At 44.4% G+C, this 27989-nt stretch overlaps 4 protein-coding genes across 5 annotated transcripts; 1 reads left to right on the top strand and 3 right to left on the bottom strand.

The window, feature by feature from the left end:
* Positions 1-13: 13 nt before the first annotated feature.
* Positions 14-8419, top strand: LOC311501256 (SH2 domain-containing adapter protein E-like). Its single transcript, XM_084562975.1, has 6 exons — positions 14-993; positions 2952-3078; positions 4643-4873; positions 5325-5556; positions 5881-6000; positions 6782-8419. The coding sequence occupies exons 1-6, from the start codon at positions 490-492 to the stop codon at positions 6963-6965; spliced, it is 1398 nt and encodes a 465-aa protein (XP_084419101.1). The 5' UTR covers positions 14-489; the 3' UTR covers positions 6966-8419.
* Positions 8420-14104: 5685 nt separating this feature from the next.
* s100s (S100 calcium binding protein S) lies at positions 14105-17018 on the bottom strand. 2 transcript variants are annotated; one of them, XM_084562703.1, is made up of 4 exons: positions 16963-17009; positions 15898-15944; positions 15397-15550; positions 14105-15187 (listed from the first exon to the last, which is right to left on the bottom strand). In XM_084562703.1, the coding sequence occupies exons 2-4, from the start codon at positions 15909-15911 to the stop codon at positions 15020-15022; spliced, it is 336 nt and encodes a 111-aa protein (XP_084418829.1). In that variant the 5' UTR covers positions 15912-15944; positions 16963-17009; the 3' UTR covers positions 14105-15019. The 2 variants fall into 2 exon arrangements, with proteins under 2 accessions (XP_084418829.1, XP_084418830.1); XM_084562704.1 differs by lacking the exon at positions 15898-15944 and having other exon boundaries at positions 14107-15187; positions 16963-17018.
* Positions 17019-18616: 1598 nt separating this feature from the next.
* s100u (S100 calcium binding protein U) lies at positions 18617-24252 on the bottom strand. Its single transcript, XM_084563145.1, has 3 exons — positions 23906-24252; positions 21149-21281; positions 18617-20848 (listed from the first exon to the last, which is right to left on the bottom strand). Exons 2-3 carry the CDS (start codon positions 21266-21268, stop codon positions 20399-20401), a joined length of 570 nt encoding a protein of 189 aa, XP_084419271.1. The 5' UTR covers positions 21269-21281; positions 23906-24252; the 3' UTR covers positions 18617-20398.
* Positions 24253-25444: 1192 nt separating this feature from the next.
* s100a11 (S100 calcium binding protein A11) lies at positions 25445-26954 on the bottom strand. The gene is made up of 3 exons (XM_084563642.1): positions 26862-26954; positions 26628-26767; positions 25445-25779 (listed from the first exon to the last, which is right to left on the bottom strand). The coding sequence occupies exons 2-3, from the start codon at positions 26754-26756 to the stop codon at positions 25645-25647; spliced, it is 264 nt and encodes an 87-aa protein (XP_084419768.1). The 5' UTR covers positions 26757-26767; positions 26862-26954; the 3' UTR covers positions 25445-25644.
* Positions 26955-27989: the final 1035 nt, after the last annotated feature.

Below are 27989 nucleotides of genomic sequence, written 5' to 3'. Positions count from 1 at the left end.
AATGGGATCACAAATCAGAAGCAAGAAAAACTTTGCCTTCTTTCGGATGATCCCACTCCGAAGATACCTCTTCATCCAAAGGGAATAAACTTTTCCTCAGAGAAGAAAAAAAGGAGCAGGTGTAAGAAAATCCCAAATGGGATAAAGAAGTATTTGTAAGTTTTCCCTAGCCAAATAGGCATATATTTTTTTTTTTCCGGTTTTTTTATACACCTAAGTGGGATTTTTTTTGGGCATTTATTAAAAAAAAAAAAAAAAAAAAAAGAAAAGAGGCAGCTTATAAAGCCATTAAGTTTTGAAAGTATTTATGACATGCTTTAAAGTGGGGTGTGAAGATCCTGTGCTTTATTCTACCCCAGAATAAAGCAACGGAAGTCTTTTGTTAGAAAGGCTGTGATTTCTAAAGGTGCGTCTCTGGGGCCCTCGGTGTATGGCGCTAAAAGGTGTCGGAGCAGGCAGAGAGGTTTATTGGTTTCAGTCCGAATTAAAATGGCAAAGTGGTTCAAAGAGTTCCCCATCAATCTGAAGAACGGTACCGACAGGATCCGCTCAGTTTCTGAGTCAGGCGCACAGCCAAGAGCCACTAAAGCAGGGCTGGTGGCCAGCATCGGTACCAAAACAAATGCCTCCAAAACGGGCCATCGCAAAAACTCCTCCGCCGACGGCACAGGCGGAGGAGGTGGAGGAGTCGGGTCCCTCCTGTCCGGGAGAAACCGAAAGAACTCCGCAGCGGAGTTGAGCAGGAACGGCGTGAGCCCCGTGAAAGATGGGAAAGTTTGGGACAGCCTCCTGTCCGGGAAAAGCCGCAAGAACTCCAAAGCTGAGCCGGTGTTTGAGGAGCAGCACAGACCTCTGAAGACCTCTCCATCCGCCAATGCCTACATCAGCCGGCTGATCAGAGTGGACAAACAGGACAAGGGCCCCAACTTCAACAGCGGTACCATCACCAGTCCAGTGGTACCTGAAGCTGAGAAACTAGCCAAGACTGAAACAGTGAGTAACCTCATCCATTGCCTTTGTAAGGTCTCAAAATAGACAGTTACTTCTGATATCTAGGACATAGCTGACTTTATCTGTCATATTTTAATATTCCTACATCCTAACATTATTTATGCACTTTTATTTTGAAAATCACAGGTTAGTTTTGATTGTTTCGTGGACAAAAAGAGTTGAATTTTTATAGACTAACTATATCTCAACCACTGTTTTGTGAACTACTTCATCAGTGGAAAGCAACTTAGAACATTTATTTAACCAACTAAAGTACATTTCAGATGTACTTTTACTTTAGCTTTATGTTTTCATTCATGGAAAGAATAAAGATTTTTATTTAGGATCTACTTCCACAGTGTATTCTTTCTGCAATCTAAGCAAAAGATGCAAATACTTCCTCCATGCACTAACAAATGATTACTTTTGATGTCTCATTGTTGATGGGGAATCAAAACAAATGCATCAGCAGCAGTGTAAACTCTTCCCAGTTAAATGAACATGAAGAGTCTATCAAATCTGTTGACAGCGCAGATCCAGTCCAAGCTCTGAAAACTGATATTACTGTTTCGTGTTTCTTCCCTCCCCCTCGCCTCCGCTTCCCATTGTGTCCACTCCTCCCAGTCTGTCTTTCTGTCTCTCTTTTCTGTTCCTCTCGCCCCCACAATCATCTTCCCCTCCTTGAATGCAAAGCTGTGGTCAGACGCGAGGCCTTCACCTTCCTCTGCTGCGTGTGATCTGCCTCGGCCCCTCCCTCCGCCTCGTCCCCCTCTCTCTTTCACTGCATTCAGCCCTCCTGGTGATGACTATCATGTTATAAAAAGCATCGTGTTATATGACACTCGGGCGCGATCTCAAGTCCCCTCCAGCTCGGCTCTGGAGAAAAAAAAAAAAAAGGGAGAGAATATGGAGAGGTGAGGGAGGTGATGGCGGAGGGATGGTGAGAAAAAGAGGAAGGAGAGCAAGAATTATTGTTTCTAGTAGTTTTGCATATCTGTAATGTTTTTCCAAGTTAAAAAAATGTTGTTTTCATTCTAAACTAAGTGTCGATCGAGGTGCCTGAGTGCCTGTGTTAATTTATTCCACCTCTAACCTAAGCACCTCAACATCACCCACTCTGCTCATTTAGAGTTTCAGACTGTATTCAAACACCTACAAATGTCACATTTCAGGGGCAAGGGGGCACAGCTGGAAGTTATTACAGGAAGACAACTTTTACGGTCCACTATTGTCTCTGGTCGGGTGGTATGTTAAGTAATCAAGAAATTGTATGCAGCTGATAAGGGGACGAGACAGTCTGGCATGACTGGTTCAGTAGAATGGAGACTGAATGAATGTGAAGAGTGAATGGACTTTAACAAGGAGTGCTTCTAAAGGTTTAAAGTACTGTATAATGTGTATTTTAAACATCTTTGACGCTTGAAAGAAAGGAAATACTGTGATCTGTAAAGTAATAAAGCCTTGTTTTGAACTATATGTTATTTAGTACTGTAAAATCTTATGGATGACGCCAGAAAATAATCCTGAAATTGATCATATATGTACTGGAACAAGGTTTGATTGCTACTACTACTACTATATGGAGGCAGATGCCCCACAATCCAGCCATTTAAACATTTTACCATCTATTTAAACTTATCTAATCATTCCTAGTTTAGATAACTACACACTGGCCAAGGTTGGTGCTTGATTTGTGCTCTCAGCCTGTTTCATCTGCTTTCTTTTGGTTGTAAATTCACCGAACATTTGCTTAAATGTTCATGTTTGTGTGTTTATTTCCTCCCAATACATGGATCTAAAAACATAGATATCAAAAGTTTCCTTTTCCCCCAAATTAGCTGAGCTATACGGCAAAATCTTTTAGCAGTAAGAACACTTGCGCTGCATTTGGTGGTCTTTCTTGTGTTTCAAAGTTTATAGTATTTAAATAACCACTTGTATTTTTTGTTTTCTTGCTGCAGCTGATCATCCTCGAGGACTACGCCGATCCTTTTGATGCTCAGAAGACCAGAGAGCAGAGGGAGGCGGAGAGGGTTGGCGAAAACGATGGTTACATGGAGCCCTATGATGCACAGCAGATGATTACTGGTAAGACTTTAATTAGGGTTCTTCCGCCCGACGACACTCGCTGTACAAGTCGATTTAACGTCCGGGATGTTTAACTGAATCACCAGGTCTGTGTTCAACTGCGTAAATGACAGGATTCACGTTTCTCTCCAGGCAGAGAAGTGGCTCCCATAGTGCTCACTTTACCCCATGGGGTTGCTACGGCAACTGTGTTGCCTTTAGACAATGGGTGCAGTTTCCTGTCCCTGCTTCCTCTTTCCTGTCTCTGTTTCCTGGTACTATTCTCTAAAAAGGAAGTTTGCCCTCAGTGCGCCCCCCTCCCTCTCTCAACTCGGACACAACTCTGCGTAAAGCCCTACATGGGCCTGCCTGACCATTAATCAAAACTTCCCAGAGTCGAGGAAGACTGGTGGCCGGTCGTCCAATCACATGCTCTCCTGACCTTTCATTCCATCAGTCCATTGTTTTAACTAAAAGGGGTTACACAATAGCCCGCTGTGACTGCGAACATGTTTTATTGCTGTGCACTCTAGTAGGTTTTTACCTCAGCGAGGTCCTGCGCTGCTTCCAGGGCTCTTCAGAGGAGTCTACAGAGGATGTGATGATGTGACTGAGTCAATTTATGAGACTTAAATCATACTAAGGATGTGAGCAGGAGTCTGATGTCACGGTGACTCAGTGAGCAGGGTGATAAGAATAGGACGGCATCCCTGTGAACACTCCACATACAAGCTGACAGCTACGTTTCAATGGAATAACATGTCCTTTAATATCTATTGTTTCACCATAATTTTAATAATGTATCAAGACTGATAATACTGATAATATATATAGTTTGACCCCTCGATTTACACTTTTTATATCAACCGTTGTGAAACAGATGTCACCTTTGCTATAAAACACTGCAAGAGGTAATTCAATAATCGGATAATTCATTTAGATGTTCACAGGAACATGTCAGGATGTCTGTGAAGGTTAGAAAGTAGCTTCATTAGTTTTAAATTACTGGTGGGTTAGATAAAGATGCACGATTGAAGCTTTATTGTTGTAGGAACAGATGAGCTGCACTGAAAAAACAGTTCAGATCTGTAGAATTGTACAAATTTGTACCACAACACTAAACAAATGTCTTTCTTACAGATTTGTCTTGCACTTTTATTCATACTTTTGAAGCCCAGGTGGCAGGGGGGAGCCGTACATTGGTATTACACTATTATTAGACTGTTTTTATCAACACTGACCATTAGTTAAAGTGTTAAAGTCACTATTTCATAAGGCTAGCGGCCATTTACTAACATTTACTTTACATCAGTTGTAAACCAACCAATGAAGCAACCATACATACATTTTACTGGACAATTTAAACACTTTTCTTCTAGACCAAAGTCTCTTAATTCTCCCTCTTAATTAGCATAAAGCTAGATACCCAGGACCTTTGACCGTGGCAGCTGTTTTTCAGTCTCATTGTTCCCTGCAGCTGTTGCAATTGATGCATCACTCCAGCCTTCCTCCCCCAGGTTGGAGCCTCTTATCTCTCGACGGAGGAGGTTTTTAATCTTTAATCCCTTGTTTCCCTACCTGCCAGAGATCAGACGCCGAGGATCGAAGGACCTGCTGAAGGTGTGTGTACTGGTGGAGGGGAGTGAGGGAGCAGAGGAGGAAGGTCAGCCTCCCCCCTTGCAGATCTACGACATCCCATATGAGGGGAGCGGCGACAAGGCGGCAGTCACGCGGCCGGAGCTGGACCCTCGACCCTCCACTGAGTACGAGCTGCCCTGGGAGTGGAAGAAGGAACATATTGTCAGAACTCTATCAGGTACAGCATGTTGCACCGTGTTTCCGTTAAGTGCACACACTGATACTGGAGCTCGAAATCTGGGAAAACTTGAAAATGAAACTAAGGACAATGGAAATTGCTTCATTTAACTGTAATCTGGATTCATCAAATAGCAAAACATTTAAATTAAAAAATGCATCACTGTCTTTGGCTGTACCTTTCTGGATTGTGATACTGGTTAAATATTTTCTGGACAAGTATGAAATGTTTACACAATCCAGAGCCAACCCTGTCTCCTCTGTGCCTTAGATCAATATATATTTGTTCAGAAAACCAGTCGGGCTTACTCTCACATTTATATTTTATACGCTGCATGGGCCGACAGCATACTGAATAACATCTTGCATGAGACATCAAAGCTCTGCATTCTTATTTTATATTTACTGAGGGCAAAATTCTTCTCTCTTCTTCCTGCTTTTCTCTCCCCCAGCACAATTTGACAGCCCTGATCGCCCAGCCAAAGATGAGACGCCCCATCCCACGCTCACCAGACAGCCCCAGCATCCACCGGCCCAGCCCCAACAGCATCTGAGGCAGAAAAGCTGGACCCAGAAGATCCTGAGATCCTCTCCGCCGACCCTGCTTGCGACCTCTACGTCCAGCGGCAGCTCTGAAAGCGAGGCCCGCTGCGTGGACCCTTCCCTGCCGCTGGAAAAACAAAGGTGAGGGGAGGCTTTAGTGACCAGGATGTACCAGAATAGTAAATAAGACCGGCGCAGAATCATGTGGCCATTTTCCTGCAGACACATAAAACGTAGGCATTTAATTCTGTAATACTCCAAGTATTTTAAAAGGAATTCAAACGAGAGTTTGTCTGCATCTGTTTCTCATTCTAGCAATAAATCTCCGCAATATTATTAATTTTCAGTGTTACATAAGAGCAGTGTTCATTTCCAAGGGGGCTGCATGAAATTAGATTTTACAATTACTTAATCAGTAACAGATGAATGGTAATCCCCCACCCTCACCCCCACCTTCTGTCTCAGCTGGTACCACGGCTGTGTGACTCGCCAGGAGGCAGAGTTTCAGCTGCAGTCCTGCAAGGAGGCCAGCTTCCTGGTGAGGAACAGCGAGTCGGACAACAGCAAGTACTCCATCGCCCTCAAGTGAGTGTAAACTGAAAGTGCACCGACAGTGTTTCTGAGTTCATGTTACTCAGGCATACAGACACATACTGTTGTTATACGAAAGGGTTTAAACATTTAAAACTCTCATGCTTTTGCTCCAGCTAACGTGTCTTTTCATTATAATGAACACGGCCTTTATTGTTTTTAGTCCCACATAAACTGTCCTGCTTGCGTAGAAGCTGACTGCAGCAAACTGAAAACCTGAAGAGTTCTTCAGAAACTCACTCTTTACCGCCATTTGAATGACGTTTCTCAAAAGCATAATTTAGAACATAATTTAGCTTTTTATCATGACGGAGCAGGATTCAAAATGGCGGCCCACGTGGTTGCTGTGCACATGCAGCTTAACTATGGATTTAAAATTGACCAATTCTCCTTTTTCTTATTGCACACTATATAAACCTTATGAAAAGTGCAATAACTAATTACGTCTAACCAATTTTATCTTTTTAAATGGTTGTAAATGCTTATTTTAGTTTATATAGTTTTATTGTTTGCTGCTTCAGGACTGCGCCTCTACACAGTTTCATTTCTAGCACACTTACAGTGACATTAAAGAGCCTTATCTTATGACTGAATTTTAACAACTGTAGGTCTTCACTGACAGTGAATGGGCTTTGGGGGTTGAGGGTCAAGTTGGGAAGTTTTATGAGTGACACACTAACCCCTTGTTGCTTTTGGTGTTTTTGTGACACTTGAAGAAACCAAAAGCCGTTGTCCAGCAGTGAGTAATTCTTTCCTCTCCCTCTGCGTGACTCAGGACAAGCCACGGGTGCGTTCACATCATCGTCGCCCAGACAAAGGAGAACGGCTACACCCTGGACCAGAGCAGCTGCGTGTTCCCCAGCATCCCAGAGGTGGTGCACCACTACTGCACTCAGCGTCTGCCTTTCAACGGCGCGGAGCACATGACGCTGCTGCACCCGGTCCCTCGCATCCACTGACTCCTGCTGTAGCTCGGCTTAGGTATACAAAATAAACACACCTCTGGGCCCTACACAGAAAAATGTTTTACGAAAATTAGGCGCGGCATAACCTCTCCTCAAATTTATTATTTATCTGTGCAAACACACTTTATGTGTTGCTTTTTTAAAATATTTTTTATCTGACCATTAAAAGGTTTGTCACTCAATATATGTCTAAAAGCTTTGGATGACTTCTTTCTTTGTTGTATTTGACGTGCAGCTGATGCAAAACACCCAGGCTGCTGTTTTGCATGTGAACAACAGATGACAGGGCACTTTTACTGATTAAATGTGAGTCGGATTGGTGGATTTATTGATTTTATTTCCATCTACTATATCTGTAGTAAAGGTTACATGTGATATTTCTTTGCTCCAGATACTGTGCAAGATGTTTTATGAAGCAAAAACTATTTTTTGAGGCAAACCACTTTTAATTTGCAGCTCTCTTTCTCCCTCTGGTGGATGCGTGGCTACACTGCGCCAACTCACCAATACAATACATTCCCTCACCAAAGTTTATACTTGTTAAAGTCCATGCACATTAGCGTGTCGTTACACTTATAAAAACACGAACAAAGGCCAGATTTATTTTGTGTATCCTCGCAGCTTGTTTCTAATTTATCCTCCTAAACTTGACAGTTTTCTGTAACCGCCGTCCCCCTGAGGATTTCCTCTGTCTTACTGTGAATGAAGGAGTTGTGTTCTACTGTGTTATCTGCACTGTGAAGAGTGAATGATTCACCCTGATGCAATGTGCTTGAAGGAGTAATGGCCCTGTAGTTGTTGGGAGCTTTCAGTGACAAGAACCGAGACTAGATTTCATCTTCAGATTCCAGCTAAGCCGACCTCTTCGTTCTGGTGTGAAATTGTTCTTTTGCAAATTACACGACTTGTGGTGAGAAGTTTTTATTAAATTTAACGTCAGCTCTCTTTGGGACTGCAAGTGAGGATTGTGCAAATGAGGAGAGTGCATGGAAAAAAACAACTGTTTAAATATTACCATGAAAGGAATGTCACTCTTTTTAATTCATTTCGACCAGGGGTGTCAAACTCATTTTAGTTCACGGGCCATATACAGGCCAATTTAATCTCAGCCTGGCCAGACCAGTAACATAATAGAATAATAACCTATAAATAATGCCAGATTTTTCCCTTGTTTTAGTGCAAAGAAGTACGTAATGAAAATGTTTACGTTTAATGAACTATCCTTTTAAAAAAAACATTTTATCAACACCTGAAATTTTGTAAGAAAAATAAGTGCAATTTCGGCACACTGCTGCCAACTTCTGTTTAGTTCTGGGTCCCAGTGTAGCGCTATGTCCGCAACTGTGGCTAGTTTAGCGTGAACCCTAGTGAAAAATTTTCAAATGGTGCCAACTTTACTGAAAAATTGCTCTTGATGTCTTCTAATTTTCACACGGGCCACATTGGAGCCTCTGGCAGCCTGTTTCTGGCCCACGGGCCGTATGTTTGACACCCCTGATTTAGACCCTGCTGTTCTCCCCCAGGGTGTGAGGCCACCAGGTGCTAAGAAGCAGAAGAGAAAATAGATAAGTGGGGACTGTATTATACTCATTGAAGTCTTCTAATATATTCTAACCCATGAACATTTGGCATGGTGTATCTACCCTTAATTTATGCTGGAAATCAATTTGGGCAAATCTGTAACACAAACTGATGTTAAATACTTAAATATAGTCTTAAAATAGGTTGATACTCGATAAATTCTTGGCGATCTGGCCTTTGGGAAGATATTGTCAGAGTTAAGCTGAAGTAATCTGAGGAGACACACCTGCTATACATTTTCTTTGTCTTTTGATATGTGGAGACCTATTGTTCAGACATTGTAAAGCAGATTACAATAAAAGGTCCTGAATCTCAATGCTGGAGATCCCCTGTGTGTCGTCTCTCTGATCCCAATAAATCAACAACACAAACAGCAAAATGTGAGGGGGTTTGTGTCGGCAATGAGTGCTCAGAAAGTGAATCATCAAAAGCATGAAAGGTTCCCGTCGCCCCAGAGGAAGACTGTCCGCTGTCGCTGGAGTGACTGAATGAGGGCAATTTTTTGAGCATAATGAATCTTTAACTGCGAGAGGCTGATTGTGGTTTCACCAGTTTGCTAATAGTCTGGTTTAGTTCAGTGCTCTAATCTGCTAAAAGGTGGATTGAATATTTTGAAGAGGTTAGGGGGAAAGGTCTAGTGGGGAGATTAGGTTTAGCCGAGGATCATGTTGAGGACAAACGGCTATACCTGCCGTGATCCTGTGCCGTGACTAGATCTAAGGTAAATGCAGCACTAAAAACAGACAAAGAGTAAGAGTAGTAGTATCATTGCACCCATGTCAAGGACGCTTAATGTGAAGGGGGGAAAAAAAGGAGCAACTGATACCATCCCTCCCTCTTACACTCCTTTTCTTACGTATCGCTCACCCCTCTCCTTTACCTTCCTCACCCTGTTGGTGTTATCCGAGGCTGATATCTGTCGCTCACCCGGTTCTCCTTGACTCTCTGGGAGGACGCTGCCACCGTTTGCTTGTGTTTGGTGCCAGGAGTTTGTGCTTTAATTTATGAAGGCAGTGGACCCACAGGTTGGGTTTCATTACTCTAAAACCACGGATGACTTTCCGTCTTCTCACGAATGTTGAGTTACCTCATGGATATCGTTTGCTGGTGCCCTTTTAAACAGTTGCTGGGTGACTTGTCAAGCACTTTTACATGCTTAGATCCAAAATATAAACCTGTTTTCGGTGGCGGATGTAATGTTAAAATCGTTTACTGAAAGTGCCAAAAGTGGTTAGAAGTGGAAGTTTTCAATTCATGTGAGCAGCACTTCACTGATCGAGTTAGAACTAGTTTTATCCTCTTTACCGTTCATTCATTTAGTCCACTTGTTCCCAGCTTAGGTGTTGGGTACCTCCAGTTGGTCATACGACAAATCTGGAGAGTGGTGGGATGATTGAAGGGGACTGGCATAAAATATGATCGTTTACTCAACCATATAACTTTGGTGTCATTTGGAGTAGATCGGAAGACATTTAAATCCAGTGGAGCGTCGCGTATATCCATATAGTGGGAGTGATTGGGGCACCGAAATGCAGCCTCTAAATAACGCATTATCTGCTGCGAAACTCGTTCATTTCACCAATATTTTGTTATGATACGCTAGTGCTATTCCCCGTTGAGTCCGGAGTTACCTGTTTTCTATTCGCAGACGTGCAGCAGTTTGTTGCTCTTGGGCCAGCTGTTCCTCTCTCGGCCTCCGCATCCTCCTTTCAATGAGCTCCTCATCCGTATTCTCTGGCTCAAAATGGTAAGGACGTCCATCATAAACAAAGTCATCGTCCACAACCTCAGAATTGGAAAAATATTCAGCCATGTTGCAAAAAACTAGCATTACAGGTAAACAAGCATCATTCAGGTCAGAAGTTAGTAGGTCAATCTACAGACCCTGGATGATGATAACAGGAAACTCCGGACTCAACGGGGAATAGCACTAGCGTATCATAACAAAATATTGGTGAAATGACGAGTTACGAATGACGAGCGGCAGATAATGCATAATTTAGAGGCTGCGTTTCGGTGCCCCAGTCACTCCCACTATATGGATATACGTGGATCTAAATATCGTCCGAATGACTCCAAATGACACCAAAGTTATATGGGTGAGTAAACAACCGTATTTTATGCCAGAAATAAGGTCCAAGTTGTAAAAAACGGTAATCCCCCTTTAATGGGAGTGAACTAAGAAAATACTGTACGTCTGTGAAGGTACGTCAGTCGTCCAGGTTTATGGTGTATCCAAAAAAATGAAGCTGAAACAAGGGCAGTCAGACTAGTAGAGTTTCGAGGAGACATTTCACCACGTGCGGAGCTGAAGAAGCTACTTAGGTGAGTGGTGAAACATCTTCAAGAAACCAAACACGTCCTCGCAAACAAACAAATTAACTAAATAACTATTCATCTCAACACTGCATCAATGTGGATGAAACTACTTGAGAAATTTAGAAAGGAAGCCTCTCTTTGGTGAAACTCACAAACATCCTAAATGTGACAAGGGGCCCTAAACTACACAATACTTTCTATGTGGGGCCAAGCGTCTAAAGACTTGGGACTTCTGTGGTTTACTCTTAAAGCACTACTCTTAAACGCTCTAAAGTACCCCTAAAACATTATGTACTTTCTACCGGTGTTGTAATCCACATGTCTCCTGACTCCTCTCCAGCCATGTGCTGCACACATAAGGTTTCCCTGCGGTCCTCTATGGAGATGGATTTCATGAACCTGAGCAAAGCAGGCCTTCTCAAATTCTATCCAGGAGTGAGCCAGCTACACCTGGAAAAGCATCAATCATCAGATTATAAAGTCCTGGAGGCACCTATGCTACTGTATACGTGAATTAATTATTTCATTTTGTTCTCACGTGTGTGCCATCCTACTCTCATGCGACCGCCTGCCGTTGCCCTTTTCTCAGGCTTGCGTGACAGCTTGACGTGATCGCTCCCTGACTCCCTGATGGACGTGAAGGCTTGACATCTTGGTGTCGCTTGACCTGCTCTGTCGGTAACCAAAGTGATCCGGCCGTCCTTATCAGATGCTTCAGGCTCTGTGCCAGTGACATGGCCCCGGCTTTGTGTTGCTCGTCTCGTTTCCTCACACAGACAGCATCTGCCATGTGCGATGTATAATGCTTTTAGTTTGATTCGGCTCACCTGGCAAGGTCAGGTGTGTTTTAAGATACTGCTCGCTGGGTGAGCCATTGTTTGTCGCTGTGTCGGTGAGAAGGTCATGTGACTGAGAATTAACTGCAGAACTTATTGAGGATAACTGTCTCGCCTGGATTATTAATTCACAGCTTATAATTAACTGGACAAAGACCTGCCTAATTTCTTTTTACATCTACAGTGTCTCAACATCAGACCAAGTTGGTACTTGAAGCACATGCACCGATCAGCCAGAACATTAAAACCAGTGACAGGAGAAGTAAATAATGTTGAACATCTTGTGACAATTCAATGTTCTGCTGGGAAACTTTTGGACCTAACATTAGTGTGGATGTTACTTAGACCAGACCAGGCACCCCCACCCCATAGCAATAACACTCCTTGATGGCAGCAGTCATCCCCCAGCAGGTTTTAGGAACAACGGTTTAGGAACAACTCAAAAAACATGAAGAACAGCGCAAGGCGTTGACTTGGCCTCCAAATTCACTAGATCCCAAACTGATCAAGTATCTGTGGGATGATCCACAGAGGCCCCTCCCCTCAATCCATAGGACCCAAATGCCCCCCACTAACTATATTCTGTTGCCAGACACCGCAGGACACCCTCAGAAGGCCCATGTCCATTCTCTGATGAGTCACAACTGTTTTGGAGGCACAAGGGAGACCTACACAACATTAGGAAGGTGGTCATAATGTTATGCCTGATCGGTGTAAAGCAGTTAGACAATTACCTCAAGTAGGTGGTGGTTGTCAGGACTCCAGTTTGGAGAAGCAGAGATTAGTGCTGGCACAGAAGCCAAGCAATGAACAGCTGTGGATGGGATCAGCAGCAAACCGTATTTTATCTACCTAAAAAACATCTGCATCAGTTTAAGGGTGGGCCTACAGTATATCTAGAACTTTATCACCACTTTAACTCGCTGTCAGACCTCCTTTTCCGACAGGGAACTAAAGATGTTGTATCGCTCGCCCTTTAAAGCCACCAGACTCCATTTCCAAAAACGGTCGTGGGGCAGTTTTGACCTCACAGATCTTAGGAGCTGCAGGTCAGCCGTTGCCTTGATTGGGTAGTTAATTTGATTTATGGTGTGAGTTTGGTTCGTCGCTTAAGTCACACAGAAGCAGAACAGTGGTTTTTTATCAATGGAGTGTGGTGGCTTTGAAGAGAGAGATGTAATATTAGTTCCCTGGCGGAAAAGGCTGCAAGCTAAAGCGGTGATAGTATTTTAGATGTTGCAAAATACTTCCTTAGTTGGGCTGTGTTTTAGGTGGACACAATATGCTTTGCTGCTGACCCCATGTGCACTGGTTCATCCACGTACTTTAGGTAATGACGCCCTTTAAGGATCTGATTACATCTTCCACATGGACTCTGTATGTCTGTCATATGCGCTGCAGATGATGTGCAGATTGACTGCACTTGGCAGATGGTGTCACGACTTTAGAAACAGTTCCTCTTGGCATACTATGTAATTCCCCTTTTCACCAAACGCACCTGCAGTCAGGAACAAAGGAGCCGAACTTGCAATACAACTCTTTGTCATAGATTAGATAGTTGCACCTTGACATGGGTGCAATGATAGATTGCATTTAATCTCCCTTTCAATTAGAACGTGTAGCTCTACAATGGAAACAGTAGATTTACGTGAGAATCATAAAGCAGGTGAACAAAGCCCGTTAACAGTCATAACAGGTTGTTTGCTCCCCTTCAGGCAACAACAGGGTTAACATTTGTGGACTTTGTTTTGAGCTGCCCGTGGACGTCAAACTCAAATATTCAAACGAACCAACCAGAGGACACCTCGGGGGAACGCGGAGGGCTGAAAGCAGATAGCGTAAACCACGCCTGCAGACGCCGGTTGACCTGGAATCAGTTTCGTAAAATTGCCGAAGGTAAGAGGAGGAGGCGGTTAAGCCTCATCAGTGTTCAAGCACAATTACACCCAGGAGTGAAGGAATCGCTGCGGTTGAAAGGAGAGGATCCATGATTCGGGCTGCTTCGCGTTTCTTCCTCCGTCATATTTTAAAAGTGACGAGCAGCCATAAAAGCCAATGAGGTGGAAGAGGACGTGTTGATTTTCTGATCTGTGTTTGTGTGTGTGTGTGTGAGGGACACTAACACAGAGGTCTCAGTCACAGCAACTTGAACATTCCTCTGTGATTATACCGTCAGTTTCCAAGTAACATACTTGACTGATGTAGTTCATAAATTGGATCCTTGCCTGTGCTGTCCTTTCTGCATTCACACACTCAAACACACACACACACACACACACACACACACACACAAACAGGCATATGCACACCACTTTGTCTTCCCTCACACCCTCCTTCTCTCTTTCTTTTCTCTCTCTCTCTCCTCTCTCTGTCTTCCTCTTTTGAAGAAGTTTTCCATGCGGAGCCAAGTCAAACATCTGGGTCAGCTTATATCTAGTGGAACAAGACTTGCAGGATATTGTTGGCAGGATGTGTGAGCTGGAGCAGTTTACTCTGTGGGAATCCCCAATACACACACGCACACACCCACACAAACATATACACGCAGGGTGACAGGGATGCGCACACACCAACACTGACAGTTTGCTGACATTGTCTCTCATTCAGCTTCATTTCCAGGTGCAGCCATTCATGCCAGACTTGTGGATGAATGGCAGTGGTGCAACTTTTGTGTTGTACGTGAGACCGACCAGACCACAATTAACAGTTGGTTAAATGCCTTGTTTAATGTTTTGAAGCATTGGTTATTACCAAAAAAAAAAAAAAAAAAAAGATTACAAAATAGGCTCAAGAGAGGGGATACATTCCAACACTGAGTACATACAATAATATGATAATCTATAACTTAATATATGTTCACAAATTAGGCTATTCGTGTGCAAGATATGCTCAAACATCCATTTCCTTCTTTCCGGTGCCTTATTAAATCTACCAAACCGCTGAAACTGGTGTATGTGAGTTGAAAGGCAGGCGTTGAAGTGGACCAGGTTGTGTATGCAAAGTCACCCCACTGCTTTGAGGACAGCGCAACTAGCTCCGGATAAGTTGTGGTATGAAAAACAGTTGCAGAGGAAACAAAAACACTACTCCCCGCTGAACGCCCCTTGTTCTGTAAACCCGCAAACTATCTGCTGGCTTCCCTCGTGTTAAGTTGTAGTGTTTACAAGTTGCATAAGACAAAAAGCCATTGCACTTCTGTCCTCTATCTCTCCTACAGTCACAGTTCTTTCCTTCACTCCTCCTCTTCCTCCTCCTCCTCCTCTTCCACCCACTCCCTCCCACTTTTCTCCCCTCGCCTTCTCTTGCACTGATTCAATCTTTCTTCTCCCCTGGTTTGTCCTCCTTGTCCAGGAAGAAGTCGTTGCAGGCGACCGTGAGGGCGCCCATCAGAATGATGAACTCAGTAAAGTCCACCTCCCCGTCGTTGTTGGCGTCCAAGTCGTTCATCACCTTCTCGACCGCTTCATTATCTTTGGAGGTCTGTCAGTAGAGTGCGCAGGGAGAGAGATAGGGTTAAGAATGTGTTCTCTGTTAAGTGTGGGTGGGCATACATCGCTGCACAGGCTTGTTCAAACTTGTGTGTCACAGTATGCGAGCGCATACCTTCACTTCTGTGATGCATATTTGCAAAACTGCATTAGTGTGTTAGTGTGCAAGCGCATATTTGCCTCTTGACACACTTCTCTTACCCCTAAGTAAGTCCCCAGCTCCTCTAGTAGCAGCTCCTTCAGCTCACCCCTGCTCAGAGTGTACTTGTCGCCCTCCTTCCCCGAGTACTTGTGGAAGGTCTTTATGAGCATCTGCATGGCACTCTCCAGGTCGGAACTGGGCTCCTTGGACATGCTGGGGAGGATATCAGGTCAAAAGGTCAGACTCTGCCACAAAATGCCCGCTCCAGCCTCAAATGCATGTGCGGCCACATAGCAATCGAGGGTGAAGCCACCTCCAAGAAAAAAAGTGATAGTAGGACAGGCAGATTGATGGATGGATGGATGGAAAACAAAGAGGAGAGGATTTCCCGTTTCTACACAGCGGGTTGAATAACGCTCTGCGTGTAGTGCAGAGGCTATTACTGACCCAAATTCAAGTAGTCTGGCCACGATGTGTGCGTGACCTTACTAGGTTTTACGTTTCAGAGGTGTGGATGGAAAGATGGAGGATAGCGTTGGAAAGCGAACAATCTTACACACATTGTGTCCGGCATCTTGGAGCTGCTTGTGCTGGACTCGTGGAGAGACTGTTCACACACAAACACAGATAAGTCACTGTCAATGATGCAACGTGTGAGATGTGTTTAAAAAAAAACTCGGCTGTTTTTACGGTGCTCGGGTTAACATTTTGGTAGCTGAGATGGTAACGCATGAGAATTTACCCTGGGGTAAATGCGTAAAACTCCGTCCCTTGACCCTGTATTCAAAATGTGAACCAGGAGTGAAACACAACCCTTGTCTGGTAATCACATTCAGAAACTTAGGGGGTGAGTAACCTGAGGTGCCAGTATATACTCTAACTAGTGCCTACAGGTGATAGCATTCCACGCTCACGCATTCAACGTAAAAGTTCAGTTACCAAACGATATAAAAATAATACACCGTTATGTGGAGACTAATCCATAACCACACAAAACGACCTGCCAATCACCGCATGCATGATTTATTAACTATCTGCCGTTACAATAGGAGACAGGGACGCTGATGCCAGTCAGCGGTTATTGCCTGTCGTCATGCTGCGGAGCATTGTACCGTAGAGGTCAGGGCTGCGGGCTGCGGAGACAAAAGAGGAGGCCAAGTGGACACCAAAGCTGCCCTAGCTGGAAAGTCTATAGGGGTCATCTGTCTCACTGGCACAATACAATAGGAAACCATGGAGACACAAAAATGCTATCAGTAATAATGCATATGTAATCTTAGTGATGGAACAGGTTGAGTGACAGACTGTTGTCATTAGTCAACGCTGCTTTTCCACCTGTTGGCTTCACTTACATCTCATGGATGTATACACTCCCTGTCATCTCAGAGCTCACACCTCAGTGGAAAGCAAACAGGGCACACAAAATGTCATCACGCAGTTCTGTTTTTCCGAGCCTCCCCGCTGAGCGCCCGGCGCCCAGCGTGTTCCTGCACTGAGGCTCGGTCGGCTATTTAGGAGTATGCAGTCGCTAAAAGTTGCTAAAATACTTTTCTGTATGAGGAAACCTTCGTCGGACGCAGACGAGAAAGTCTGCTGAAGCAGCCGTTCCAAGTTGTCTGTCTTACCTGAGTGTTGATGGAGGGCCTCCTTTGTCTGTAAAGAGGTGCAAGGGACGGAGCCAAGGCAGAGATGGATGGGGAGAGAGTTCGCCAGTGGCTTAAATATCAGCTGCTTCACCTCCCTCCCTCCCCCTTTCCTCACCTCCTCCTCCCCTCCTTCACCCTCTTACTCTCTCTCTCTCTATCTCTTGCTCTGCAGGTGTTTTCTCTCCTTTCCTCCCTCCATCACACATGTACACACCTGATACCCGGATTTTTAATTGCGCAAGAAACCGAGAAAAGCGTGCCATTGTCACAGTTTTATTCAATATTAGCCTTTACATAGAATAAGCAAAAAAAAATAAAAAATGATACAGCATTACATAAGTTGAAATATTAGCATTGTGAAGTTTATTGGACATGACAGTGGACTGAAATATGTCCAACCGCTAAGCACACACACACACCCGATTTCACTCGGCAGGAAATAAACAAGAGCACTGTGATGAAATCCTGCACGATATCCTGGGAACGGTCCCGTAATCACAAACATTTTGACCCGACGGGCCTCGAGAGCGCACACTTGTATGCACACTCGTATGCACACTCATGGAGGATTCCCAACGCCGGCTTTTATCTCCATCTACTGTATCTCAGACTGAATGAGACTTATGATGTGGTGATGGAAATCTGGCTGCGAGCCTGCCATGCTTGGCTCCAGCATGTTTTTAATCTACATGAGTTAAGGCTGGGTGGGGTTTACGCTATGGGACAGTAACAAAACTGCCTGCGCAGACAGTCCAGCGTCTTTGGAAGAAAGCGGTGCGGGTGCTGTTCCAACGAGGCTCAAAGATGGGATTATTTGTGATAAGCTAATTCCCAAGTGATGTTTAATCCAAGTCTGTTCACATAAAATATAGGAATGTGCATGTTAGTGCAAAGTAAATGAATTTTGCTCTACTATAGGAAGCTAAATGTGTATGGTGCAAGAGACTTGAAGTTTCAGTTCCTTGCAGGAAGTACCATGGACATAAAATGATTTTAATAAAGCACATATTATAGTCCAAAAAGCCCAGAATGTCCTATAAGTGTTAGTAATGATGCAAGAAACATTGTGAGTGTGAAAGCTGAGCAGGGTGAGTGTAAATGACAGTATTTACAATGGGAGTGTCGCAGTGATCACATGACTCAAGCTTATTTGTCTTGCCCATTTTGCTGTGAAGCAGTTTGAAGTGCCAGGTGCTCCAGCAGTAAAAAAAAAAAAGTGCACATTTGGTAGTGTGCCCACGATGTGTGCGCCTTAAGCACCTTGCATGCAGGTGGCCACACACACACACACACAGACTTAATGCAGAGAGAAGGCGGTTTTTCTGCATCACGGCTACATTGCTGATGATGAGGCAATTTACAAATCATTAAAATGTAATTAACAGATTGCATATAATGTGTCAAAGAAGTACATTTTCAAGTGATCTCCATAGTGGTTAGATATAGGTTTAAAAGTTAAATATAAAGAGGCCAAGTGGAACTTAAATAATGGCCACGATAATGGTAATACATTGGTAATATATAGCAAAATAATTTTCTGATAGCATGCAACATCTTATTATTATTATTAGCCTCCTGTAAAAGGTCACACCACAAAAATTCATATAGATGGCTCAGTATTCGTTTTTGACTTAAAAAAAAAAAAAAAAAAAAAGCACAACCTCTGACAACGATCCCTTTGACACCTCGTCTGACGGGCGGGTTCACCAGAGCCCGGGATTACTTTCATGTAATTGTTTTGTGTCCCAGGATGTGTTACCCATCAAATGCGTAATCCAGTAGTTTCCCAATGCCTTGGTACACAAGGATCCAGTTGCAGGTCAAACGGGGTCTTTAAACTGTACGAGGGCGTGACCGACCGACAAACAAACGTGCAAGCCTGAACAACCGACGAGTAAACCAGCAGAAAAACAACGGGCTTTGTTAAAGAGGGCTTCCGAGACAAGAGTTTCTGCAGAGACTTGTTCTTATCCCTTCCATCTATCCAGTGCTACCAGGGGTCAATGCAGACAACACCTAAGGGTCAACAAGTACAACCTGCCATTGTTTTGAATACACAATTACACGGGAGCTAATTGAAAATGCTATTTCCACCAAGCGACACCTGTTATGGGTTTCTCGACTTCTTGGTGTTTTGTTATCTCGTTCTTCTCGTTCACCTCTAATCCAGGTGGATTCGGTTGCATGAACGCCTTCTCTGACCAGCTCCTCTAGTCACCAGCCGTCTCCCGTGGGACTATTTTGGGCTCCCTTTTTGACCGTAAGGGTCCTTTGGTGTGGATTCCATTCCCCGAAGTTTAATTATTTAGCCTAGGGTCACACCTGATCTTCCAGGTCTTAATTCATGGCCGCCCCAGAGCGGAGGGAGCGGAGGGAACGGAGCGAACTTCCCTCGGAGAAAGAGACAGAGAGCCCATAAAGTAGACTAGAAAGAGGAGGAGGAGGAAGAAGAGGAAGGTGTGATGGCGCACTGAGAACACAAATTGAGGTGAGCAGAAGAAATGCAAAGCTTCAGCAAAACTGTTTGTTTATTGTCATGCTAAATCAGCTTCATAGCACTGCGAATTAAAAAGGTGGTAAAAGGATGTAAAATAAAACAAAAAAAGTTTAGAGTCAGATTCTCATGCACCCGTTAAAGGAGCAGTTTGACATTTCTAGAAATGCTCGTGTTGGCTTTCTTGCGGAGAGCTTAAGGAAAACGGCTAGCCTGGCTCCTTCCACCACCTCCTCTGAAGCTCACTAAACTGAAGAGCTCGGACAAACAAGATCATAGCATTAGTGAGCTTCCAGGAGGGCAGCAGAATATTTTTTTTTTTGTTGTCGTTACCTTTTCACAGAGCCAAGCTAGCAGTTTCCCCCGCCCCTGCAAACAGAATGTCAAACAATTCGCTTAAGCCATTAGCGCCTCCCAAGATGTTTCACCAAGAACCCAAAGGACTGTACGGTACTGTGATGTAAGGCTGCATGTCACAACTGCGGCCCAGATCAAACTGGGGGAAAAGTAAGGATTTAAACTAAACTTCTTCTTAAAATAGATAGAAACTTTGGTCAAATGTGCAAGAAAGGTTTCACAGGGTACTGCATGGACACGATAGTGTACGTCAGCATGCTATCATAGTATATTATCATAATGAGGTAAATGTGCTAAATAGTGGGATGCACATGCTGTACATATGAACATAGTGGTAACTATAGTAGTACAAAGCAATAATTCTGCTGTCATTAATCATTCGTCATGTAAAAGGAATGGTGTTTGTATTCAGAGCTGGGTTTGTAGTGTTTATGTAGTGTCAATGTTAAGTGTTTTAAAAAGACATTAGTGGCTTTCCAACCTAATTTGGCGTCATTAAAGCTGTGTAGTGTTGAATTTAAGTGTGTAGTGTGATTTTTCTGTTGTTAAGGAATGGATTGTCCCCTATGAGGCCGCCTCGTCCGTCGTCTTCTCCGCTTCCTCCTCCGCAGCTGCAGGAGGCTTCTCAGCAGCTTCCTCCACTTTTACCGTTTCCACCTCTTCTTTCACGGCCACTTCTACTACTTCTACGGCCGCCGCCGGCTCTTCCTTCGCAGGCTCGGGCTGCGTCTCCCCCTCGGCCTTCGCTTCTGCCTTTGCATCTGCGTTCGCCTCTACCTTTGCTCCCGCAGTCGCCTCCGCCTTTGGCTCTTCGTTTGCCCCCGGCTTCTCCTCCTCTTTTTGTCCCGCCGCAGCGTTCTGTTCGGGGTTCTCATTGGCGAGGTTGCGCTGCTCGTTCAGCGAAACCGCCAGGTAGCCGACTAGCTTCATGTACTCCGGAAAGCCGACCTTGCCATCCTGGTCGGAATCCAGGCCCTGGGCCATGTTGTTGACCGCATCATTGCTATCTGAGTCCTAGGTGGTGGGCACACACAAGCATGAAACGATCAAAAATGAAGTCTCACAAGTGAAATCACAGAATACATGTTTAGTAAACGGCCCTCTATCAATAGCTCTGTCATATTGTATTATATAAGAAACAAGTTTATCAGAATCCCATTCACCTGCTGCGTCTTACCCCACAGACTGGTCACAAATCACCTGTTAAAAAGATACTGGCAAGCGCTAATGTGAGACTTTGTGCTTCTCTGCGAGGCCGTTACATAATGCAGGTGTTGGCAACAATTCAGAGGGGTTCAATAAAGGTTTCCTAACCGAAAGGATGTTGCTCAGCTGGGTCGTGACGAGGTTCTGGAATTCTTTCTTTCCTAGGAACTCTTTTCCCTTGGTCGACTTCAAGTAGACCTTCACCAGGCTCTGAATGGCGTTCTCCATGACTCCTCTCTCTCTGGGGAAAGGAGAGATCAAGACAGCGGTGTGAGCACTAGATAGATAGATAGACAGCTAGATAGATACATAAAGTAGCTGTTGTGTGCTGGAAGGAGGTTGCAGGATAATTTGATTCAAAACTTATTCAAGAATTCGGCACATGCAGTGGAAAATGAAACTCTGTTCGCGTCTCAGCGAGGCCTTTCGTTTCAGGTGTTGAATCTAGAGCCGCAATAAGGGAGGGACGGTGACGTGAGATAAGTGGAGAGGGTGAGAGGGAGTCTGATTGAGAGACGAGCTGTGATGCACAATGGAAGTTCTGATCTTTGATACGTCATCTGATCTACCGAAGCTGCCGAGGGGACGGGGCTTCGGGTTACCTAAGGGATTACCTAGTCCCTGTCTGCTCTTCTCTCCTTCTTTTCTTTCTGTCTCGCTTTTTGCCACCCTGCCAGCTGTACTCGCCTCTCTCTTTCAGTGCCACTCTCCCTTCCCTTACCTGCCACCGTCTCATGTTTGTTTTCGCTCTGCTGCTCCTCATTCTCCTCAAGCCACCGTGCTCACATTGCAGCATTAAAACAGCCACTACCCAACTTTCTGACTGTAATTCCTGCAATACACTAGCTGCATTTTATTACACACACACAAACTGGAGTCCCGCTTTCTACGACAGAGAGACAATCAAGAATGCAGATCTCGCAAAGATGTACAGATGATCTGCAGGCGCTGTTCAAAGTGTTACATGCCAGTAAGTGACACATGTTTGCAAGAATTCCATTCATTGCTGTCTGTGGAGCTCACTTAGACAGGAATTTACAGGCCAGCTCCGAGCGAGTTTGCCCCAAAGCTGGGAGACTAGATGTGTCCAAGGCAAATGTACTCGTCTGTCAGCTTCAGTATTCAAATGCCGCAGAGCAAACAACGGCTTATACCGATCAGAGAGCACCGCGCGGGCCTGTTGTGTCAGCGAGGATGCCGCTTCGCTGGGGTCATTCGACTGCAAATTAATATCTCAGCTACTGAAGTGCAAGTCACACTCAAAGCACCCCCAGCAGCGACAGATATTCTACAGTACAGCCAATTAGGGAGTGAGTCTGTTGGTCTCATTATACCTTGAGGAACAACAAGCTGTGACACCACAGGGCCATTATAATCTAATATTTCACTCGACCCCTTTAGGATTGCGCCTGTGACCAACTGATTTCTAACTGTCTTTCCCACTGGAGCACAATGCAGCCACAAGTTTACATGTGTAGAGAGAACATACTCCTTCTGATTGTGAAAACAGCTGTCGTCGAACAAGAGCCAGGAGCATAAATGATAGAAAAACACGCATATCTGAGTGAATGCTAAACTTTCCCATTGAATTAAGACGTCTTCTGTCAGTTTATTTCACATTCACAGGCAAATCCCGCGTTCTGTTGCAACTTCAGGGGACTTTTGCCTGCGCAGGTGACACACCCTCCAGAGCACACAACTCCAGTAACGGCTCTGTCCTTACCAAAAATACACACAAAGACATCTCCCCTGTTCTTGAATGGCCATTTCGGTCCACTCTCACATGCATTATTCACCCAGTGACCCGTCTTAAGGTGGTATTACTTGTCCTAATTTAGACGAACGAATCCGTCCCACGTCAGAGCTTCGCCTTTTCCAGCTCGGGAGACAAACTATCCCCGCTATTTGCCCTAAAAGCCCCCCAAAACAACCGCGCTAATGATTAAATATACAGGCCTACAACCAGAGGTTTCCCGTTTCCCTCCAGAGCTCAAAGTAGATTGAGTGTTGCGTTTCCAAATCGGCGAATGTGATACGGTACGTGCGCAGAGTAATGACAATACTACCGCTAGTGTGGCATAAAATATTAACAGAGGAACAAGTTAGGTTGTGGTCGTAAATTGCGGTGAGCAGACGTACGGGGGCTGACTTCAATCCAATTCCACGACTAAAAAAACAAAAAACAAGAGAAGAGTGAATGTAGGAACGCGTGCGCTACATTATCAACAAGCGTCGGGTTTGCCATTAACACCACAGGGAGTTTGTAAAACGGTGACGAGGGGAGCTGTCATAAACGACACAAACTTGCAAAAAAATCCCCAGGGAAGCCAGGCTGTCAGTCGGGTGGGCCTCTTTGTATAAAAAAAAACATACTGTGAGCAGTTTTGGACACTATTTTGCTTAAAATAAATGCGCTTTTACGCGCGACCCGGATGCCCATTGGATGAGCTCCTGAAGCCAAATACTCTGTCACCTCGACTCACTTCAATTTTTGATAGGCTGTTTGCAATTCATCGGTCACTTGACAACTGATCTTCATCAAAAATATCAAATGTCTTTTCTAGAAAAGGAGCGCACACCACGCGTGCTGTCGCATAGCAGCCACAAAACCCGAAAAAGTAAACTCTTGTAAAAAAGCAAAATTAGCCACCGTCCACTATATGATTCATTATTTTCTGGGTGCAACGTGAGCCTAAAACTTCAGGGGACCGGAGTCATTGAAACCGCCCTGCAGCCGGACAACGGCCAAGTTTCACGGGACGGCTCTTGCAAGAGTTTATCGAAACGTGGCAAAAACGATGAGCAAACACGCTGCCTATGTGGGAGAGAAACCCGAAATAATCCAAAAAGACGCATTCAACTCACCGTTTACCGTCTGCGGGACAAGAGAAGTGTATAAATGTGCGCAAGTTTGAGTTTCTGCCCTCTTCTCCGCCTTTCTACGCCGCTTTGAGCCCCAGAGAACTTGCCAAACTAGTAGGACTGCAGAATCTCTTCCGTGATTTAGGTTTTTTTTTTTTTCTTCCCTGTCCTTAAAACTTTTCCCCCTTCACAAGTCAAAGGGCGTGTACCTGGAAGAGTGAGAGGGAGAACTGGGAATGTGGACGAGCGCGACCCTAACTCTCAAGAAAAGGGAGTGAAAGTGTATCAAAACACTTAAGAGCTGGTTTTTATTGGAATTATCTTTGGCTCGTGGGCCAGCTGTTTCGCGTCATGTGCGATTTGCTTAGTTTCACGCCAGCTAGTGTGGCTTGGAGCTGCCTCATCTGCTGGGACGAGAGGACAGGGCGGGTGGGATTACTTCATCTGCACAAGGCTGAGGCGTTTTTAAACGCATTAAACCTATTAAATGTACAGATAGAAAAAAGATATTTGAAACTGAAAGTTGAGCCACAAGCCGGGAATTTATTATGCGTATTAAAAAATATGAGAATGTCTTGGAAACAAACGTATCTTTTGGTTTTACGCTTTAAAACGTTAGAAACGTGAACAAAATAGAGTTTTCCAGCTACAATAGATAACTTCAGCTTCAACTTTGGCTGTGACGGAGGGCAAGAGGTTTCCCAGCTGACACTTTGGAAATTTGAGAGTGAAGGAATCTTTAGTGAAAATAGCCTACTGCAGGAAAATCCAGTGTTAGTGGCAAATGTTTTAGAGTTAAAGCACTTTTGTCAGAATTTTAAAGCAGGTTTTAAGCTTTTATATCTTACTATTTGTCCCTCTTCTGCATGTACAAGTCTCACTCTAACTCTGTTTTTCAGATAATGCACGGTGCCCTTAGTTGGGTACCAGGTTCATTTTGTCCCTGGCCCTGATGACTCATATGCCCATCCTCGATCCTCCCACCTTATCATCTTGCACCTTATCTTGTGTGATTTGGATACAAAGGTCATATTTTCATATCGGCTGATCTGCGTTCACCAAATCAGGTACTAGCGCCCTTTCTCTTTTAAAATTAAAACAGACAAACAGGCCGTAAAACAGCTGGGGACCGTGCCAGCACACATAACTCTGTCTAGACATCAGAATTAATACAAAGTGACCGTAACACGGAGAATTACAAACTAAAGAAACACAATGCAATTAAACTGCAAACGCAATAAGTCCTCCCTGACTTACTGGGGTGGGTTTGGTTCACATATCCACATTAGCCAGTCTGCTGCGGCCTCACTGATAGACAGTAAAGACCAGGCCTCTCTTTTGCATCATCGCTGCTTAATGCTTGGACAGGCAGCTTTGTATAGGCATTCTGAAGCTCTATGGAACAAGATATGGTCTGGAGGGTGTAGTTGTAGCCGCATATAGGATTACAGGCCCCTAAATCATGGCGGTAATACACTCCTGGACAAATGTGGGCGGCTGGACATCATATAATACAGTGAATGAATGACAGGAGACGGTGTGTTAGTGGCTGAGGGTTCAAGACAATGAATCCTTTTTAATTCACAAATCCCCGCGTTCAACAAATGGTTAACTAAATGGTTGCATATGTGGAGCGATAAAAGAATTCAAATGCCCTTGAGTTTACAGCTGGACGGCCAAAGCCGAGCCGATTGGTGTTGCACAATCGGCTCCGAGCCACAGATGACTGAAGGCGGCGAGCTCTACTGGCTGAAGCCTCCCTGCTTGCTCGCCAGCTTCCCAATCAGCTGCCAGAACTCCGAGAAAGTCAGCTCCCCGTCATTGTTTTCATCCAGCGAGCCCATGAGTTGGTCGATGGCCCCGGGATCGCTGGCATTCTGCGGGCAATCACAGAGAGGAGACACTGAGCATTACAAGCTGCAAGATCACACACTCTGAAAGGCTGTCCTGCCACCTAATGGATGAATGAAGTAAGAAATCTAACTAAAGAAAACACACACAAATTAGTTTATAGTCACACATGATAGTGATAAAATGATAGAATCCTCCAAAATAAACTACTCTGTGTGTTTAATTTTAAGTTGCATACGTTACAGTGGCTATTATACACATTTATGAAATTAAAACATCTGTAAGACGAAGCTAAACAGAGGCAAAAAGACTCCAGTGCCAGTCTCCCCTCATCCAAGAGGTGACGGTGGGGTCGTGGACAGAGTGTGAGCTTCAGATACAGTAGGCTGCAGCTTTGTTTTAGACAGATGACCTTTATGACTGAGAACCATCACGGGCATATGAACAACTACACGCCACTGACAATGACACAGTTACTTCCGTTCTGCTTTCACAGAAAAATACTTTTTAAATTAAGTGGTCGCAGTATTTCAGCGGCTGTCATGGAAAAGTATTTGTGCACCGGATGGCGACGCATTTTCAAATGTGGTGTGAGGGCGCTATCTTTCATTTAATTGCACTGTATATGCAATACTTTTACTGTGTTAGCAACAGAAAGCCAGCATGGCATTGCTTCACGATAGAGATGCTCAGCTGAGATTGGAAATTAGAATTATTTTGTGACATTGTACCTTGTTATTAACTGATAAAAATACACTGATGCATAGTATACAGTACAAGTCAAGAGGCTTCAAGGCTTCAAACACCTCAGTGTTGCACTATAAACTGCGGTTTGTTAAATGTGTAGCAGCTCTAAACAGCTAAAGAGACGCACCTTGACGTAGTTGGGCAGCTGGGACGTCACCAGGTTGTGGAATTCATCTTTACTCAGGGTGCTGGAGGATCCGTCTTTCCCAGCGTACGTCTTGAACTGGGTGACAAGGGTGGTGATGGCGGCTTCCATGATGGTTTGTGCTGCAAAGCGAACGAACAGAGAAGCTTTCACACAAGAACATGTTGAATTGTAATAATGACAATTAAAAAAAAACAGCAGCAGGAATTGTCTCACCTGCTGAGCTCAGATGCAGAGTGATGTGTCGCAGCAGATGCCAAGAACCTTGTCCCTCAACGCTGACCGCCGCCTCTCCGAATATATATATGCTTCATCCCCATGGCTGATGCACACATCAGCGGAAAACATTTAACCTGTCCCCTTCTCCCCCATCCAGCGGGCTGCCCTGCCCTCATGTCTGCCACACATCAAAAAAAAAAAAAAAACTGCACTCACACACGGCTGCATGGACACACACAAACAGAAAACTGCCATTCTGCCCCGCGAAGGGCAAATTTCTACTGATGATAGCACAAAAGCCATTTCAGTCTGTTTGCAGAGCAAGGGGTTTAGTGATAGCATCATGCCATTCTAATCAAGCGGCCGGATCATGCATGTCTAAGCGGTAATTAGTTTATACAAAACATGACTCAAATAATATGGAGGACAAACACACACTGTCTCATGTCTTTCCAGCTGCGGTGAATGGAGGGAATGTGTGTGGAATACCCAGAGTAAGGTTAAAGTGGAAGGGATCCTTTTAATTTCATATCATTTTAATGACAGTGGAAAACAGTGTTTAACCAGCTTTCAGGATTGTCTAAGATTTTGTAGTCCATATTGTGCTCCAGCTACTTTTCTGTTGAAATGAGGTCATGTTTTGAAATGGAAGGAGGCCCTCAGTGGAAGATAGGAAGAAGAAATAGCACAGAGGTCTGCTGAACTGCTCCTGAGGTGACTTATGTTTGTAGAATTCAAAGAATGACAAGCTCTCTCCGCGCAGTTTCATTATGACATAGCTTGTCTCAGTCACTGGCTTTCATTCCCGTTGATCGACATATCAGGGGTGGGCCCGGCCCCGGCTGAGAGTGAGTTCGTGCCTGCGAACGTGCCAGCTTCTGCTCTGAGTATTGAATCGGTAAATATTTCAGCTCGCCACAGCTGTGATAATAGATGCCGGTCATTCCAACACTTCCCTTCGCAGAGCGAGTCAGGTATGCCACAAACATGGCAGCGTATCGAGCTAAAATGGTCCCACACAGATACTGATGACTGAAACCGAATGGGAATGTGTCAGTAAATCATTATATATCGAATGAATCGCACAAAAAGACACTGGATGTTGAAAAATTTATTGAACTTAAC

The sequence above is a fragment of the Chelon labrosus genome (genome assembly GCF_963514085.1).
Source record: "Chelon labrosus genome assembly, chromosome: 16".
NCBI lineage: Eukaryota > Metazoa > Chordata > Actinopteri > Mugiliformes > Mugilidae > Chelon > Chelon labrosus.
Note: the sequence above shows the minus strand (reverse complement) of the source record. Positions and strands in the feature narration are given on the sequence as shown.